The sequence below is a fragment of the Vidua chalybeata genome, chromosome 27 (assembly GCF_026979565.1).
Source record: "Vidua chalybeata isolate OUT-0048 chromosome 27, bVidCha1 merged haplotype, whole genome shotgun sequence".
Classification (NCBI taxonomy): domain Eukaryota; kingdom Metazoa; phylum Chordata; class Aves; order Passeriformes; family Viduidae; genus Vidua; species Vidua chalybeata.
The window spans coordinates 1,856,894-1,873,783 of record NC_071556.1 but is presented as its reverse complement, the minus strand read 5'-3'; the positions used below and the strand labels follow the sequence as shown (position 1 = coordinate 1,873,783).

General features: G+C 58.6%; 1 protein-coding gene across 1 annotated transcript; it reads left to right on the top strand.

Annotated features, from left to right (window-relative positions):
* The first annotated feature begins 3,173 nt into the window (after positions 1 to 3,173).
* Positions 3,174 to 16,027, top strand: LOC128800795 (cilia- and flagella-associated protein 251-like). Its single transcript, XM_053966247.1, has 8 exons — positions 3,174 to 3,205; positions 3,439 to 3,503; positions 12,331 to 12,383; positions 13,265 to 13,406; positions 13,984 to 14,136; positions 14,220 to 14,282; positions 14,428 to 14,567; positions 14,688 to 16,027. Exons 1-8 carry the CDS (start codon positions 3,174 to 3,176, stop codon positions 15,348 to 15,350), a joined length of 1,311 nt encoding a protein of 436 aa, XP_053822222.1. The 3' UTR covers positions 15,351 to 16,027.
* Positions 16,028 to 16,890: the final 863 nt, after the last annotated feature.

Here is a 16,890-nt window from a genome sequence, read left to right as displayed (position 1 = left end):
GAAGAGATCTCATCTTCCACTTCTCTGCAGGGCAGAGGGGGGTGGGGGGAGGTGATTTCTCCTCTCCTTACTTTTGCTGTTGAAATCCTCGGATATCTAGACCAGGAAATCACCTGCTGCACTGCAGGGATCCAAGGCTGGCTCAGGGACCGTGTCCTGCAGGACCTGGCTCCTCCCTGAGCCTGGCAGATGTGGTGTTTGGATTTGGGGGATGCTGATGCCTGAGACTCCTGCTGCATTTCCTATGAAAAAGGCTCCTCGTGGATTTCAGTGTCTCATCTGGGGCCTGGCTTGGGCCTCAAGGAGGGAATTCTTTCAGGCTGTGGTGGATATTTCAGTGAAACAGTCAAAGAAAACAGCAGAAGGATCCAACTGGTTTTGGTTTGCTTCCCACCAGCTGAGGCAGGCTGGGCACAGGTGGGGAGGGGAGGGAATGGGGGAAGTGTGGGGAGTGGTGCCTAAACACTGGCCTTGGAGCTGTGATGGAGACTTAATGTCCCTTAATGTCCCCTAAAGAGCTTCACTGGAGCCCAGAGGCACCAATCAAGGGCAGCTGAGCCAAAGTGGGGCTGGGAGAGGACACAGAGCTCCTGCCACAGCCCTGCCAAAGCCCCTCCAGCTGCTCTGCCTCCATTTCCTTCCCAGGATGGAGCCTACAGCCGGATCCAGGTCCCTGCTCCTCTTGTTGGGATCTAAAAAGTCATGGAATCTTCACTGGTCACTTGAGGAGTCCGAAGACAAGAGATCACAGCAACCAAAATGGTTTGGGCTGGAAGGGACCTTAAATCCCATCTCATTCTACCCCAGCCATGGCAGGGACACCTTCCACCATCCCAGGCTGCTCCAAGCCCTGTCCAGCCTGGCCTTGGGCACTGCCAGGGATCCAGGGGCAGCCACAGCTGCTCTGGGCACCCTGGGCCAGGGCCTGCCCACCCTGCCAGGGAACAATTCCTGCCCAAGATCCCATCCAGCCCTGCCCTCTGGCACTGGGAGCCATTCCCTGGGTCCTGTCCCTCCAGGCCTTGTCCCCAGTCCCTCTCCAGCTCTCCTGGAGCCCCTTCAGGCCCTGCCAGGGGCTCTGAGCTCTCCCTGGAGCTTCTCCTCTCCAGGTGAGCACCCCCAGCTCTCCCAGCCTGGCTCCCCATGGATGTGAGGGTACACTCAGATGCTGGCAGGGACACTGAGCACCTTTCTGCTGGGAGAAGCCTTGGCAGCAGCAGCTCCTCTCCTGCTCTCCTGCCCACTCCTACACCCATGTTGCCATATTTTAATAACTCCATCATCACTTTCAGGATTGTTACCACCAGAGCCTGCAGGCTCCTGCCTCAGCTCCTGGGCACGCTGCCCTTCCCCTGCATGTCTCTGCACCTTCCTGCCCCATCCCAGGGCACATTTCATTCCTTTGTGCCTTTTTGCCAACAAATACCAGACTGGTGTCGTATCTGATCATGGGAACCACTTCAGTCTGTGTTGAACTCTGTGATCCAAGGTGTGATCACAGCCCTGCCCAAAGTGCAGCACAGGCTGTGTGGGAGTGAGGGTGTTTGGGCAGGAGGGAGAAGAGAAGGCTCAGTCCTCACTTCTCCATGTGGTGTTGGTGAGAACACAGCCTAAAAACCAGGGCAGTGCTCCAGGCTGGATGATTCCTGAACTTGGGAGCTGCCTGGGTGGAGGTGCTTGTCCCAATCCTTTGGATCACCTTCCCCCAGCCAGGTGGGCAGAGCCACTCGAGGTTCATTCCTGAAACCTCTTCTCTGTCACTCAGTGAACGATTCCACTTGATTTTGTATTAATCACAAGTTGGTGGATACAGCGTGTCTTTTGTAGGACATTTGCTTTCTCCTGGTGCTGGCAGGGAACTGAGGAGGAGGAACAGTCCTAAAGCTGGGCCTTTTTGATGCCTGTGAGCTCTGTGATTCCCTTCTAAATCTCCTGTAACCCCCTGGAGAGCTGGGGGTGCTCACCTGGCGAGGAGAAGCTCCAGGGAGAGCTCAGAGCCCCTGGCAGGGCCTGAAGGGGCTCCAGGAGAGCTGGAGAGGGACTGGGGACAAGGCCTGGAGGGACAGGACCCAGGGAATGGCTCCCACTGCCAGAGGGCAGGGCTGGATGGGATATTGGCAGGAATTGTTCCCTGGCAGGGTGGGCAGGCCCTGGCCCAGGGTGCCCAGAGCAGCTGTGGCTGCCCCTGGATCCCTGGCAGTGCCCAAGGCCAGGCTGGACAGGGCTTGGAGCTGCCTGGGACAGTGGAAGGTGTCCCTGCCATGGCAGGGCTGGAATGGGATGAGCTTTAATGTCCCTTCCAACCCAAACTTTGACTCCCTGACTCAGTGGAGCTGCCTCAGATGTACCCAGCACCAATCCAGCACCCAGAGCACAGCCCTGGCAGCTGTGGGTGTTAGAGTGACCATGACATCAGCCACAGCCACATCCCTGCCCTCAGTGCCACACGGATGGCCCTGCCCAGCTCTCCCAAGGGCTTTGTGTTTGTGCTCCAGGGTGGAGGAGACATTTCATTGCCTGGCTGCTGCTCCAGCCAAACCGTGCTGTCTCTGGTGTGCTGGAGCTGGGTCCTGATGTGGGGCCAGGCTGATGGCAATCCAGGATCCAGGGTCATGGCAAGGAGGGGTGAACCTCTGTCCATCTCTCCCTTCCCTTCCAGTCATACCCTGGCTTTCCTGCAGGTTGGTGATGCTTTGAGGAGGCTCAAACTTTATTTGAAACAAAATCTTGTTATTTGAGCAGGACGTGTCTTAGGAAGAGATGTCCAGCAAGGACATATTGGGGAAGAACTGAAAAACATTAAAGATCCTGAGCTTTGACATCTCCTTATTGCACTGGAATGGCCAGCACCGGACAAAGCCTGGTCTGCAAGGGTGGTGAGCAAAAATGAGAGAAAAATGATTCATTAGGAATGTGGCTTTGGAAGGGGAGTTTCCTGCTGTTTGGAGTCCTTACTGGTTTGGTTCTTGCTTGTTCCCATTACATAATATATTGCATTTGGCATTGCTGTGTGAAAGTAGGAAGAGGGAAAGCTGGAGCAGAAGGGGCTTCAGTGAAAAACCTCATCCCCAGGACCCAGCCCTTTCTGTCCTGCTATAAATCAGAGGAGTTTGGACGCCAGCTACAATTTTGGAGAGGTAAAGTCGTCATCAAAGTTTCCAGACCTCAGAGAGATGACAAAGCCCCCCCATGAGGACCCCAGCAAGTGCCTTAGAGGGACAAAGAGCCCCAGAGCACAGTCCTGGTCTTAGCAAGGGGATAAAGAAGGAACCCAAACCCCTCCAGCCTTCAGCCTTCCTAGACTGTCCCAAAGGAACAGAGAAATCCGTGGTGTGAGGCAGGGAGGGGACAGCAGAGGGGCCTGGCAGGGTGAAACCTCTGCTCTTGGTTTCTGGAGGCTGCTAAGTTTTAATTTGGGAATTTCTGGTCTGGTTACAGAGAGAGAAATGGGGAACAGTGTTGGAGGCACAGAGAAACTGAGAAACCCCAGCTGAGGTCTGGAGGTGGGTAGGAAATTCCTGCTATTTCTGCTGTCCCTGCAAGACTTTCTGCTGTACTTTGTAGTGGATTTTGTATTTTTATGACCCTTTTAAGACCTGAAGCCTACCTGGAACATCTCCTCCCTCCCCATGTCCCACGGCCCAGCAGCTCCCAGCACAGGGAGCATCCCTATGGCACAGAGATGTTTCTCTGGACATGGATTTGTTGCTTCAGAACTGGCTCCTCAGGCCTGTGGGGCCAACCTGGAGCCCTGGGAAAGGTGTTAAATCCACCAGGACCTGCTCTCCGGTGGGTGCCATCATCCCAAAGAGGCTGGTGGCTCTGTGGGAGGAGCTGAGGAACAGCTCCTTGTTCCCACAGGAGGCAGAGCCCTCTCATTCCTGCTGCCCTGGGTTGTTTCCAGGTCTGTTCAGAGCAGAGGGAAGCAGCTCCTTCACTGGGAATTATTTGGGATCTGCAGCCCCCAGTGCCAGAATCCATCTGGGTAAATGCACCAACAGGAAAGCCATAAAAGGGGAGGATTTGTGATCACTGGGATGTTAAATATTGCCAGGCTGTTCCACCCAAAGCTTCACTTCCCCTACATCTCCCCTTGCCTCAGTTTCCCGTGGCATGCCTGTTCCAGACTGAGTGTGCCACAGCCCCCAGCCCTTGGTGGGACAAATATCATGGCCACTTTCCCAATCCCAAATGGCACTTCCAGGAGTAATTCCTTGGAGTGGAGTCATGTCCTCCTGTTCTCCTGGGAGTGACAAACAGCTGAAAATCTTTAAAGAGAGCAGCGATCAGCCCTGAGTGGTGCTGAGCTGTGAGAAAAGGGATCATGGAACAATTACGGAAAGGAGTTGAGACTAAAAGTAGGATTTAACAGGATCTGGATCTTCTGTCCCCGCTGACCTGAATGAGCTCCTTCTGCCAGGGAAAAGGAGCGAAACCTCTGAGATTTGTGAATTGGAGTTTTTAGGGCACACGTGGATTCCAGGGTGGGCAGAGTGGCTTTAATGTGGAGCTGCTCCAGATAGCTGTGGGTCATTCCAGGGGGTGATGGGATGAGCCCATGGAAGGCTCTCCCTCCACTGTCACTGTGGTGTTCTGCCCTGGCTGGTGGCTTGGGGGTGTCCCTCACCCCTGTGTGGTCCCAGTGACATCCACAAGTTGCAGGAGATCCTGGAGCCACCCCCAGGGCAGGGTCCTGTGCTGTGCTCAGGCTCAGACACCGATGCCACAGCAGGATGTCCCTCTCTGTTGCCTCTCTGCTCTTCACAGAGCCCTGCCAAGCTCATTTCACCCAACAGCACATCCACAGCTCCTGACCGGTGACAAAGGTGTTCCATGTGTGTTTTGTGTCCCTGCCAACCCGATCTTGTCACCATGCTGGGTGCCTGAGCTCCAGCCAGTCCTGGCACTGAGATCTGCAACTGGACCACCGTGACCTTCAGGGACCAGGACCAGGGAGCAGGACCTTGTCTGCTCCTTGTCCTGCTCAGCTCTGCCAAACCTGTCCCCAGCAGGATTCCTCCATCACGGGGCGTGATTGTGAGACAGCCCCAACCCTGAAGGTGACCAGCACACCGCTGTCAGGGGTGGGTGTGTGTCCAGCAGCACTGCTCCAAGGATGGATGGAGGGAGGGATGGATGATGGATGGATTGATGGATGGATGGATGGATGATGGATGGATGGATGGATGGATGGATGGGGGATGGATGGATGGATGGATGGATGGATGGATGATGGATGGATGGGGGATGGATGGATGGATGGATGGATGGATGGATGGATGGATGGATGGATGGATGATGGATGGATGGATGATGGATGGATGGATGATGGATGATGGATGGATGGATGATGGATGGATGGATGATGGATGGATGGATGGATGGATGATGGATGGATGGATGGATGGATGGATGGATGATGGATGATGGATGGATGGATGATGGATGGATGGATGATGGATGGATGGATGGATGGATGATGGATGGATGGATGGATGGATGGATGGATGGATGATGGATGGATGGATGGATGGATGGATGATGGATGGATGATGGATGGATGGATGGATGGATGATGGATGGATGGATGGATCCATGGATGGATCCATGGATGGATCCATGGATGGATGGATTGATGATGGATGGATGGATGATGGATGGATGGATGATGGATGGATGATGGATGGATGGATGGATGGATGGATGGATGGATGGATGGATGATGGATGGATGGATGGATGGATGGATGGATGATGGATGGATGGATGGATGGATGGATGGATGATGGATGGATGGATGGATGGATGATGGATGGATGATGGATGGATGGATGGATGGATGGATGGATGGATGGATGGATGGATGGATGATGGATGGATGATGGATGGATGGATGGATGGATGATGGATGGATGATGGATGGATGGATGGATGGATGGATGGATGGATGGATGGATGGATGATGGATAGGGATGGATGGATGGATGATGGATGGATGGATGGATGGATGGATGGATGGATGGATGGATGGATGGATGGATGGATGGATGGATGGATGATGGATGGATCCAGCTTGGGGCTGGGAAGCCAGAGGTGGCATGGGAGAGTTTTTCTAAGAGATGTTTCCCCTTCTCCATGCTCAGCTGGAGGAGTGTGTTAAGCTGCAGCATCTGATCCCAAAATCCTATGGTGGGGTGTCCTCCCTGCCTGGGCCCCTTCCCTTTGAACAAAGAGCCATCATTTTTCTGGCTTGCATTCCCTCCAGGCTATAAGGATAAGAGGAAGAAGATCCTCCAAGATCCCAGAATGCCAGACTCATTTAGGTTGGAAAAGACCTCTGAGACCATTGAGTCCAACCTGTGCCCAATCCCCGCCTTGTCACCAGCCCAGAGCACTGAGCACCACCTCCAGTTGTTCCTTGGTGACTCTACCACCTCCCTGGACATCCCCTTCCAATGCCTGACCACTCTTTCCATGAAGAAATTCCTCCTAATGTCCAGCCTGAACCTCACCTGGAGCATTTTGAGGCCATTTCCTCTTGTCCCGTTGATGCTCCAAGGTGTGGTTCATTAAACCAAGGTGGTACCAGCCCAGAGAGCTCCCATCTTCCCTCACCAGCTCCACACCATCTCAAACCCAGGAGAGGAGACAGAAGATCCCCTTGGCTGTGTTTTCCAGCTTAACCAAATCCCTGAAGCCACGAGGAAGGGCCCAGGTCTGAGTTCTTGAGCAGAACTGACATCAGAAGCTTTGCAGGCCCATGATGTGCAGTCAGCTCTCCTGGGCACGTGGAGCCTGTCCAGGTATCAGCTGTGGGAATCAGCTCATGCAGAGGATGCTCCATCTCCTGCTGGCTCCCTCCAGCCCTGCTGCAACACCTGGGGATGTGGAGCCACAGGAACACCCAGCATGCAAACTGCTCCAGGCCTTCCATTATCCACACCTCTGCAAGGAGATGGCTCAGCTTGGCAGATCGGAAATCTCCATGCTGACAGATGGGATCTGACAGGAGCAGCACAGCTGCCAGAGAGGAGACATTCCTTCCCTTCCTGAAACCTCCCAAGTGCTCCTCAATAACCCCAGTGCTCAGAAAGCTCTGTGGTTCCTGCAGGAATCATCTCCCAGGTGGATGTTTGGTTCCTCAGGGGAAGGAGGCAGCAGCTGTGCATCAGCACGGCCATCACACAGCCCCCACAGCTAGAGCTGATGGATCCAGCTGAAAGAGGAATTTTGGGTCAGTGGAATATTGCTGTCAGCACTGGGCTGTGCCCTGGTTGCCATGGGGACACCTGTGCCTTTGGGGTTTGGGTTGTGCAGGGAATCAAGGTGCTCCTTCACCCCATTTCCTGGAGAATTTTGGTGTTTCTGTGATCCTCTCTCCCACCAGCCCTGCTCTGAATGCATCCCCAACCACATCTGAGGGAAGGGTGGAGGGCTGGGAGACACCAAGCTCCTCCAACAAGCCTGTGCAGCACCTGGGTGAACTCCACGTGCATCTCCAGCAGGTCTTTGGTGCCAGCAGAGGACCTGCTCTGTGCAGCTTCAGACCTGTGGCCCCCAAGGGACAATGCCAGTGTTGGGGTGACACAGCTGGAGCTGGGCATTACCTGCAGAGCTGTGCTGTGCCCAGGGCACTTGGCTTGGCAGAAAACATCCAAATTCCCATCTCTGAAATCAGGCCAAGAGCCCAACCCTGCCCAGGTTAGAGGGTAAAGACTCCAAAGGCTGGGAAGTGTTTTGGAGTCCCAAGCCTTGGAAACATGGTCAGGCAGGTTCTGATGGAGCCAGGGATGAAATCCAAGGGGAAAGCCTGCAGCCAGCCTGGTGAGCAGTGGGAAAGTCACCCGAGCAGCCAGCTCGAGCATCTGCCACCCCGTGTACCTGTGGCAGGAGGAGACAGAGTCAGGCAGGGGCTGGGAGCTCTGGGGGGGGAGGGAATTGTGAGAATTGAGAGAAGATTCATCCCCAGAACCAACCTGTGCCGAAAATACTCAGTGACTAATTTTATGCCTTTCTGATTGCCTTTTAACTGCGAGTTATTAAAAACGGGGAGAAGGGAGATGATGTCCTGGTGGGAGGAGAAGTGAGCGTTGCCATGGCAGTGAGGGGATGCTGCAGCACAGCCCGGATCACAATTCATGAGGACAGAGGCTGGGGGACAGCCCGGGAAGCCAGGGAAGAGGGGCTGTGTCATCCAGCCGAATCCAAAGTCACTGTTTGGCCTGGACGCTGCTCCACTGCCCTCCCCTGCTCTCCCACCTGGCTCTCTCCTCTGCTCTCCCAGCCGGATCGGGTTTCCCCCTCCCTAAGCTCACCCCTTCCCAGAGACACTTTTATCAGGCTCCGGGCACGAAAGAAGTCAGGATTTGGGGGGGTTCAAGAGATTAGGAAAGAATTTGCCTCCGGGAATCTCCTTCCTCCATCTGTCCGGGATAAATTGTGCGATGGAGGTGGAGGCTTTGCAGCTCCACGGGGAACTGCTCCGAGCTACACGTGTGGAGGCAAAAACGCTGCCGGTCCCTCCCCGCTGCGGGAACCGGGTGTTGAAAGGTCCTAGGAAGGGTGAGGAGAGAGCCCTCTATCCCGTGGCTCCATGTAGGGATGAAGTGGGAGGGTGTTTTGCCGGAGCTCTGCGAGTGCAGACGGTGCCTGTTCAGCCCCTGGCATCTTTCCTGGAAGGACCAGCTCACCCACGGGAGGCAGGAGCAGGGAAAAAACCCAGAGGCAGCATGGGAAACGTGATTAACTGGGAGGAAAAGGGATTTTATTTGGCCTCTTTATGATTTTCTTCTTTCATCACCTCCCTATAAAGCAAATGCCATGCCAGTGAACAACTCTTACCCTGCTGGAATGGGAATACAACCGGGAAAACTCTCCTGAGGGTGTGCCCACCGCTCTGGCCGGTGTGGGGGCTGCGTGCAGCCCCATCCCTCCTCCATCCATCCGGCTTCCACAGCACATTGTTTTTCCCTCCGTGTGCTCAGTCCTGCCCCTGCCAGAGAGGGCAAATCCCCGCCCTGGGGAGCAGCTCCATGTGCTGAGAGCTCCTAAAGCAGGACCTGGCTCCAGCCTCACCTGGGAAAGGCAGTGCCTGCTTTATTCCTCCTTTAGGTCTTGCTAAAGAAAAATGTCAACACCGCAGGTGTGGAATGTTACAATTTCAGGGACTTGGGGGGGTTTGAGCCTGAAGCCTCTCCATAAGAGCAATGTCCTCAAAGTGGGATGTGCCAGACTGGTCCCAGGCACTGTGGCACCACATCCCTGGCACAGGAGCTTCTGCCTCAGGCTGTTCCTGCCCGTGCTGAGCTGGGGGTTCGGGATAACCCCCACAGGCAGGGCCAGAGCCCGAGGGTCTTTTGCTGCTCCCCAGATGGGATTCTTCATCTGCTCCCTGTATGCTGGGAGTGGGTGGGATGGGACATCTCCTCTCCCACCTGCCCAGGAGGTGCCTGTGGCTGTGACAGGGCTCCTGGGGACAGGAACGGGGACATCAGAGGCGTGGGAGGGCAATGGACCTCTCCAAACACTGCAAATCGGGGTTTTCACTGGGGTTGTCTGAGCACTGCTGCCCCCAGGGGGATTTCTCGTCCTCTCTCTTTAACCTGTGGCTTGTTCCACCTCTGCACCCCCAGCACCCACATCCATCCATCCATCCATCCATCCATCCATCCATCCCTCCCTCCCTCCCACAGCTGGCTCAAACACCCGGGGCCGGGGGCCTGTCCCCTCCCCGTGCTCTCCGGGAGTGTCACAGAGGGACAAACCCCCTCGCAGGTGCCCCGAGAGCCGCACCCGAGCCCGGGGCAGCCCCTGCGCTCGGGGCCGGGGCTGAGCTGCCTTTTGTGGTGCTCGGGCCCCGGTGATTGGGCGCTATTTTGCTCCGGCTCCCTCCGACAGCTGTTGCTGTTCTTTACCCGGGAGAGCCGGGGCCGCCCGGGGGCTGCAGCCGAGGAGGAGGCGGCGGCCGACCCCAGGTAGGGATTTCTGTGACTTTTAAGCCCTGGTGTGGGGCAGCCCCTGGCCAGCCCTGGCCACAGCCCGGCTCTCCGTGGCCGCGAGGGAGCGGGAGCCACGGGGCTCATCCCGGGGCGAGGGTGACAGGGAGAGCGGGGCAGACGAGGGGACTATTTTGGAAGTTTCTTTGATGTGAGTCAGCGGTGAAAGCGACCTCGGGAGCCCGTGCAGGAGAGGTCCCAGCGGCAGCAGAGCGGAGCTGATTATTTGTTAAGTGCCTGCGATTTTGAGCCTTTACGGGCGGATCTGGCGTGCGGGGTGTGAGTCTCCGAGCGGGATGGGCGGGCAGGAGGGACGGATGGATGGATGGATGGATGGATGGATGGATGGATGGATGGATGGATGGATGGATGGGAGCGTTCCTGGGCAGGGGCGCTGCGAGCAAGGACTTGGGGACTGCGGGTGACCAGCCCTGCCATGGGCAAAGTGTCCCTGGCATTGGTGGCCATCCCTGGCATTGACAGCTACCCCTGGCACTGTGGCCACCCCTGCCCTGCTTGGCCAGGGCAGTGGCAGTGCCTGGATCACCAGCCCAGGACGGCTGTTCCTGCAGGTGACACGGCCCATCCTGCCTGGGGACAAGGATCCTGAGTGGGCTGTGGAGCCCTGGAGTGCATCCACCTCCTGCCAGGGCACGGAGCCCCATCTCCTGCCCAGAGGGGACAGACCTGGACATGGATCTGGTCAGCTCTGGGGCCGAGTTAATGCCTTTGGGGCACATGGCAGGGAAGGGCACCTGCCTGACCCCAGGTCTGGAGGCTCTTTGAGCTCCTCCATCAGGGTGAAGCCCAAGGGGTGGAGACGTGGAAAGAGCCTGGCACTCTGTGACAGGGCACTGGGCCCAGCTGAGGACTGGGGAGCCCAGCAGGGGTGTGCTGTGGGCACCAGTGTTTGATCCCTCTCCATTTAGTGAGGGTCCCTCGAGGAGACATGGTCCCTCTGCGGCATTGGAGAAAGACTTGGGATGCCCTGAGGCCACCAAAGGGCTGTCCAGGTGGGCAGGGAGAGCTCAGAGGTGGCCAAGGAAGGACAGGTGAAGAGGTTCCTTGTTCTCACTGTGAGCCATGGCCACTGGTGAGGTGTGTGAGAGTCTACAGGACACAGCTCAGCCTGGCAGAGATGGTTCTTCGTGGTGGTGTCCCTTCACAGGTGACCTCGGGCACTGAGGGACACCTGTGTGACACCAGCTCCATGGGAATGCGGATCATGGCCAGGGAGAAGAGGAACAGAGGCTCAGGCCCTCCTCCACCTTCCTGGTGCTCATTTGTGCCCAAAACCAGGGTGAATGATTGAGAAGCTCAAAAACAGGGCAAGCACGTGTGGGGAAAACACGTTGAGGAAAAGTTCTCCACCTTTGTGCTTCCCCTGGTCTGGAACCCCCCCAGGCACCACGAGAGTCCTGGGGCAGCTCCGTCCCTTCCCAGCACAGAAAGGACCAGACTTACATCACTTAAACAAACCAAATACTCATTTTATTTCCCCTTGAAAGCAAAGATCTTTCAGATCATGGCCAAAAGGTTTCCTCTTATTTGTGTGTTCTGCTTCCAACATTGACTTGTAGGTTTCATCCTGGGTACTGGTATCTTTTTCTCAGTGTTCCACATGGGGGAAATATGCTAAATCTGGCTCAAAGGGGGCAAAAATTCTTCCTTCTGGGGAGGATGTGGCACCTGAGGCACTGGACTCAGAGATGCCAAGAGGGCTGAGGCCAGTGCTGCTGGGACCTTGTGGTGCCTTCCCACCCCTGGAGCTCTCCCAGGGCAGAGAAACCCCAGGACCCCGAGAGCCCAAGTCCCTCCCCAGCCCTTCCTGGTGTCAGAGCCCTGGGGACCCTCAGTTTGCTCTCTCACTTCCCAGCTGGGAAAAGGCCTGGGAGTACTCCCTGAGCTCCCTTGAGCTCCTTTTGGAGGTCTGGTTGCTCCATGGTAGCTGGGACTTCTCCTGCTGCCAGGCTCTGGCCTTCCACTGTCCAGCCTTGTGTTTTCAGGGTGCCCGAGCATGCCCTGGGCTGTTGCCCCCCCACTTGCCTTGGCAGGGAGGTCACTGTCCCTTTGGCTGCCACTCCCCTGGGATATCCAGGCTGGTGACATTTTGGGGCCCAGAGCTCCCATTGCACCCCCTCGATGCCTGGGGGGTTTTGCCTGACTTGGGACACCTCTCTCCATCCACGGGTGACACAGCAACACCAACGGGGGAACCACGGCCAGATGTCCCCTCTCTGCAGGCTGGGGGTGTCACTGAGGGCCCCCCAGTCCCTGTGATTCCCACCTCCCCAGATTTGTCACCTAAGGAGCTGTGCTGTGCTTGTCTGTGACAGATGCCAACGCTCCGGTGAGCAGCGACAGCCACGGGGAGAGCAGTGGAGCCCATGTGAGTGCCCAGGGTCAGGGTGGGGGCGCCTGGGGGGATCCCTGTGCCAGGGCAGGGGGTGCTGGGGATGGATCCCTGTGCCAGGGCAGGGGGTGCTGGGGATGGATCCCTGTGCCAGGGCAGAGCAGGGGGGTGCCTGGGGGGATCCCTGTGCCAAGGGAGGGCAGGGGGGTGCCAGGGATGGATCCCTGTGCCAGAGCAGGAGATGTCAGGGATGGATCCCTGTTCAGGGCAGGGGGGTGCCAGGGATGGATCTCTGTGCCAAGGGAGGGCAGGGGGGTGCCAGGGATGGATCCCTGTGCCAAGGGAGGGCAGGGGGGTGCCAGGGATGGATCTCTGTGCCGGGTCAGGTCAGGGGGCCGGGCTGGGGCTGTCCCGCAGTGACATTCCGCCGGGCAGTGTTGCAGCACGTCCATGCCGGGCAGCCCAAGGTCCCGCAGCTGTCGCTGTCACTGATCCGTGCCGGTGGGCAGCTCTCTCTGGTGGCACTGACCAACGCCCAGCCCGGCCACCAAAGCCCCGCTCAGCACCGAGCCCGGCGCACAGCGCGGCTCCCTCCGCTCCCCACACATCGAGCCTGCGCTCAGTGGATGCTGCAGCCCCAGCCCAGCCCCGAGGGCTGCTCCGGGGGGATCCCAAGCACAGCCTGGGGGCTCTCAATCGCCAGCCCACCCGCGTGTGCCGGGGCTAACTCGTGGCTAAATCCAGCTTAAATAATGTAAAATACACCCCAGTTTTAAGGCTGTTGAGGTGAATACTCACCCCAGGTGCTGCAGGAGCCGGGTTGGTGCCTCTCACTGTGGCAGCACCGGCTCAGCCCCGGGGACCCCCGGAGCAGCGTGTCCCTGTGCCCCCAGCCACGCTCTGTGCCCTCCCGGCAGGGAATAGAGGAGGAGAGTCCCCGGCGCGGTGTCTCCGAGCAGGACCCGGACCAGCCCGAGGCAGAGACAGGAGCCGGACATGCCAGAGCCAGCCCCGCTCGGCGGGGACAGGAAAGCGGCGGAGAAGAAGCGGGTGGAGAAGGTGGGAGCCAAGGGCAGCGCTGCCGGGCCGCCAGGTGGGTGTGTGGGAAAGCCCTTCCCTGCCCCAGAATGGCCACCCTGGCCCCAGGTGGCCACAGAGGCACAATCCCGTGTTTTCGGGAGGGGCTGTCTGGCCGTGGAGCAGTGACAGGAGGAGCTGTAGGGAAATCAGTGACACGGGGATGGAGATGGGGCTCCTCAGCCGCCTGCCAGATCCCCCACCTCCTCCTCCTCCTCCTCTCCACCCTGCCCAGATTTGCTGCTGGAGGAGGAGCACGGGCAGAACTTTTCCCAGCTTGATCGCCAGGATACTCTAATGCCACCATGGCCCAAACCCCCGGGTCTCAGCCCCCGGGACACTCCTGTCCCCACTCCTGCAGTGCAAACACGTGGCAGGAGCAGCTCCTGTCCCTGTCCCTGTCCCTGTCCCTGTTTCTGTCCCTGTCCCTGTCCCTGTCCCTGTCCCTGTCCCGAGCAGGCTGTGCAGGAGGATGTTAAGAGCTCTTCCCACCCCCCAGCTCAGAGCCCTTTGCCTCTTCCCAGTTCCCTCCAGTAACATTTTTCCGTGGGGGCCCCAGTCCCCAGGACCCTCCCCGTGCAGAGCAAGGTGGAGCCGCCCAGCCTGGACCCTGCGGAGGAGCCGCTGCTCTGGGAAGGGCTCACCCTCAACAAGTGCATCCTGGTGGCCTCCGTGGTCGCCCTGCTCAGCGTCACCTTCCAGGTGCTCCAAGGTGAGTCGGGAGGCGGACGGAGCGGGAAGGGGTGGCCAGACCGTGCTGCCACCTCCTGGCTCCTGTCCCCTCCTCTCTTGCAGCGCCATGCTCCAAGGAGGGACTCGCCCGCGGCCGGCAGGAGCCTCCGCCCCCTCCCATTCCCGGTGGGTCCGACCCTCTGTCCCTCCCCGGTCCCCCGGGTCCAGCCTGAGACAGGGCCACATCCCAGGGTGGGGTGGCCCTGGGAGCCCCTGGCTGGGATATCCCACCCAAGCAGCCTCAGCTTGGCCTGTCCCTCTCCCCTCCCAGAGGCCGTGAGCCCCAAGGCGGAGATCCCAGAGGCGGTGACCGCCCAGCCTGCGCCGCCACCGGAGAGCAGCGCGGTGGAGGATGATGATGATGATGAAGAGGGTGACGATGACGATGACAGCGAAGCTGACAGCAACCTGGTACGGGTCAGGGTGGCACCTGCCGGGGCAGGGAGCATCTTGTCCCCAGGGGGAGGGATGGAGAGGGGTGCCGGTCCCCTGGGCTGCACCATCAGCTCCTGGTCCCCTCTGTCCCCACAGGCAGAACCCTGGATCTTCAAGAAGTGGTTTGGCCGCACAACACCAGAGGATGAGGACAAGGATGAGGACAAGGATGGGGACATGGATGAGGACAAGGATGAGGATGAGGACAAGGATGAAGAACCTGCAGATGTCCCCGAGGTGCCAGTGGCTGTGATGGAGGGGAAGAAGAGCCAGGAGAAGCAGGAGAAGAAAATGGAGAAGGAGGAGGAGGAGGAGGAGGAGGAAGAAAAGGAGGAGAAGGAGGAAGAAAAAGAGGAGAATGAGGAGGAGGAGGATGAGGAGGAGGAGAAGGAGGACAAGAAGAAGGAGAAGAAGGAGAAAGCCCGGGAAGGCCGTGCTGTCCATGTGGAGCGGAGCAGCCGGAGGGAGGCACGAGCCAAGGACAGGACAGCAGGGGACAAACCTGGCAGAGCCCCCAGGGCCCCCAGGGACCCCGAGCAGCAGCCCCAGAAGAAGCGAGACCGGGAGAGGAAGGAGAGGAAGGAGAGACGGCGGGAGAGGGATGAGCCCAGGAGGGAGGGGTGGAGGGGCCGTCCCGGCAGGGCTGACGGCGGCCGGGAGAGCCCGAGGCGGGACTGGAAGCAGCAGAAGGGCAGGAAGCCCTGGGAGCCGGCGCCGGGCAGGGACAGCAGGGCCAGGGAGGGCAAGCGGCGCGACTGAGGCCAGGGTGGGCGTGGGGCTCGATGGCGCTGGATCCAGGGGGATCCAATCCCATCACCGCCCCCGGCAAGGGACCCCCGGCCCTGCCAGCCCTCCAGAGACACCCCCGGGCAGGACAGCATGCCAGGACCCCCGAGCAGCAGCAGAGCAGCCCAGGAGCCTGGCACGAGCCTCCCTGGGGACTTTGGGCCACCCTGGATCAAAGGTGACCTGAAAGGACTCATGGAAGGAGCTTCTTTGAGCCTCCTTACTTCTCCATCCCCACCCAAAACCCCTCTGCAGCTCCCCTCCACTCGTGGTTCCGGGGTGAACAGAGTTGTGTCCAGACTGTGCAGCTCTTGGGTTAATGGTTTTATTGAAAGCAAATCAAGAGAGAAGAATATTCTGGGTTACGGAACCAGGCTGCAGCCATCCTCAGAGGGACATCAGGGACAGACCCCCGACCTCACCCAGCCCAGTGCCATCGCTGCAGGGTGGCCCAGAAGGTGCTGGTGACAGAGCAGGGCTGGAGCCTTTCACCCAGGGATCCCTGCGGGCCTCGCCTTCTCCGAGTCGCTTTTAGGAAGGAAACACAAGAGCAATATCACACAGCCAGAGATGCTCACAGCCCTGACCCATGGCAGGTTTCAGTATTTGCTAAATCAACAGTGGTTAAAATAAACTATTTTCATTTTTAATATGGCATTTAACTGGATGTTTTTTAAAAAATGGGGGTGGCAGGGGGAAGGAAAACGAGAAAAGCCCTTGTCCCTGGTTATGTGTTTTGTCCCTGGTTATGTGTGTGTGTTTTCAGGGTTTATCCTGCAGGGCTGTGAGATGGAACTGGTGGGTACCAACCTCCAGCCGTGCCTCCCCGTGGGGACACTGTAAAACCCGAGGAGGTGTAGCCAGGACAAGCCCAGGAGCTGCTCCCAAGGGTTTGGCTCCCCGGCTGAGGGCTGGGCTCAGCTGGAAGATGATCTGGGGCAGGCGGCCCGAGCTGACGCCGGCAGGGACGCGGAGCAGGTGCTCTGGCAGCCGTTTGCTCCCGCTCCCATTAATGGTGTGAGCAGCCCGGGAGGTGTAACGGGATCGCTCCCTCCCTCCTCCCCTCGCCCTGGCAGCGGGGTCAGCGCGGGGTGACGCAGATGTGACCTGGCCAGGAGCCCCAGGCCACGGCCAGCGGCTCCTCACAGCCACAGCTCACACAGACACGTGTCCCCAGGGCGAGGCTGGTCTCTGCGAGGGGATTTGGCCTCTCGCTCTGCTGTCACAGGTGGAGCCTTGTGGCCAGGGGGATCCCGTGATGGGCCATGGGTTGGGGAATGGCCAGAGGATGCTGCAAGGCTTGGAGGAAGCAGCAGCTGCCCTTTCCAGCCACTACAGGAGCAGAGAGTGAGGGATAAATAAGAATGGTCCTGCCTGGATCTGCCAAACTTTGTCCTCCCCCCACGGCCCTGCCGTGCCCGTACCCAGCAGAGCCAGAGCCCGCGGGCACCTCGGGCACCCTCAGCAGCGGGAGCGGCACATCCCCAGAGGAACACGGAGCAGCCCCGGGGAC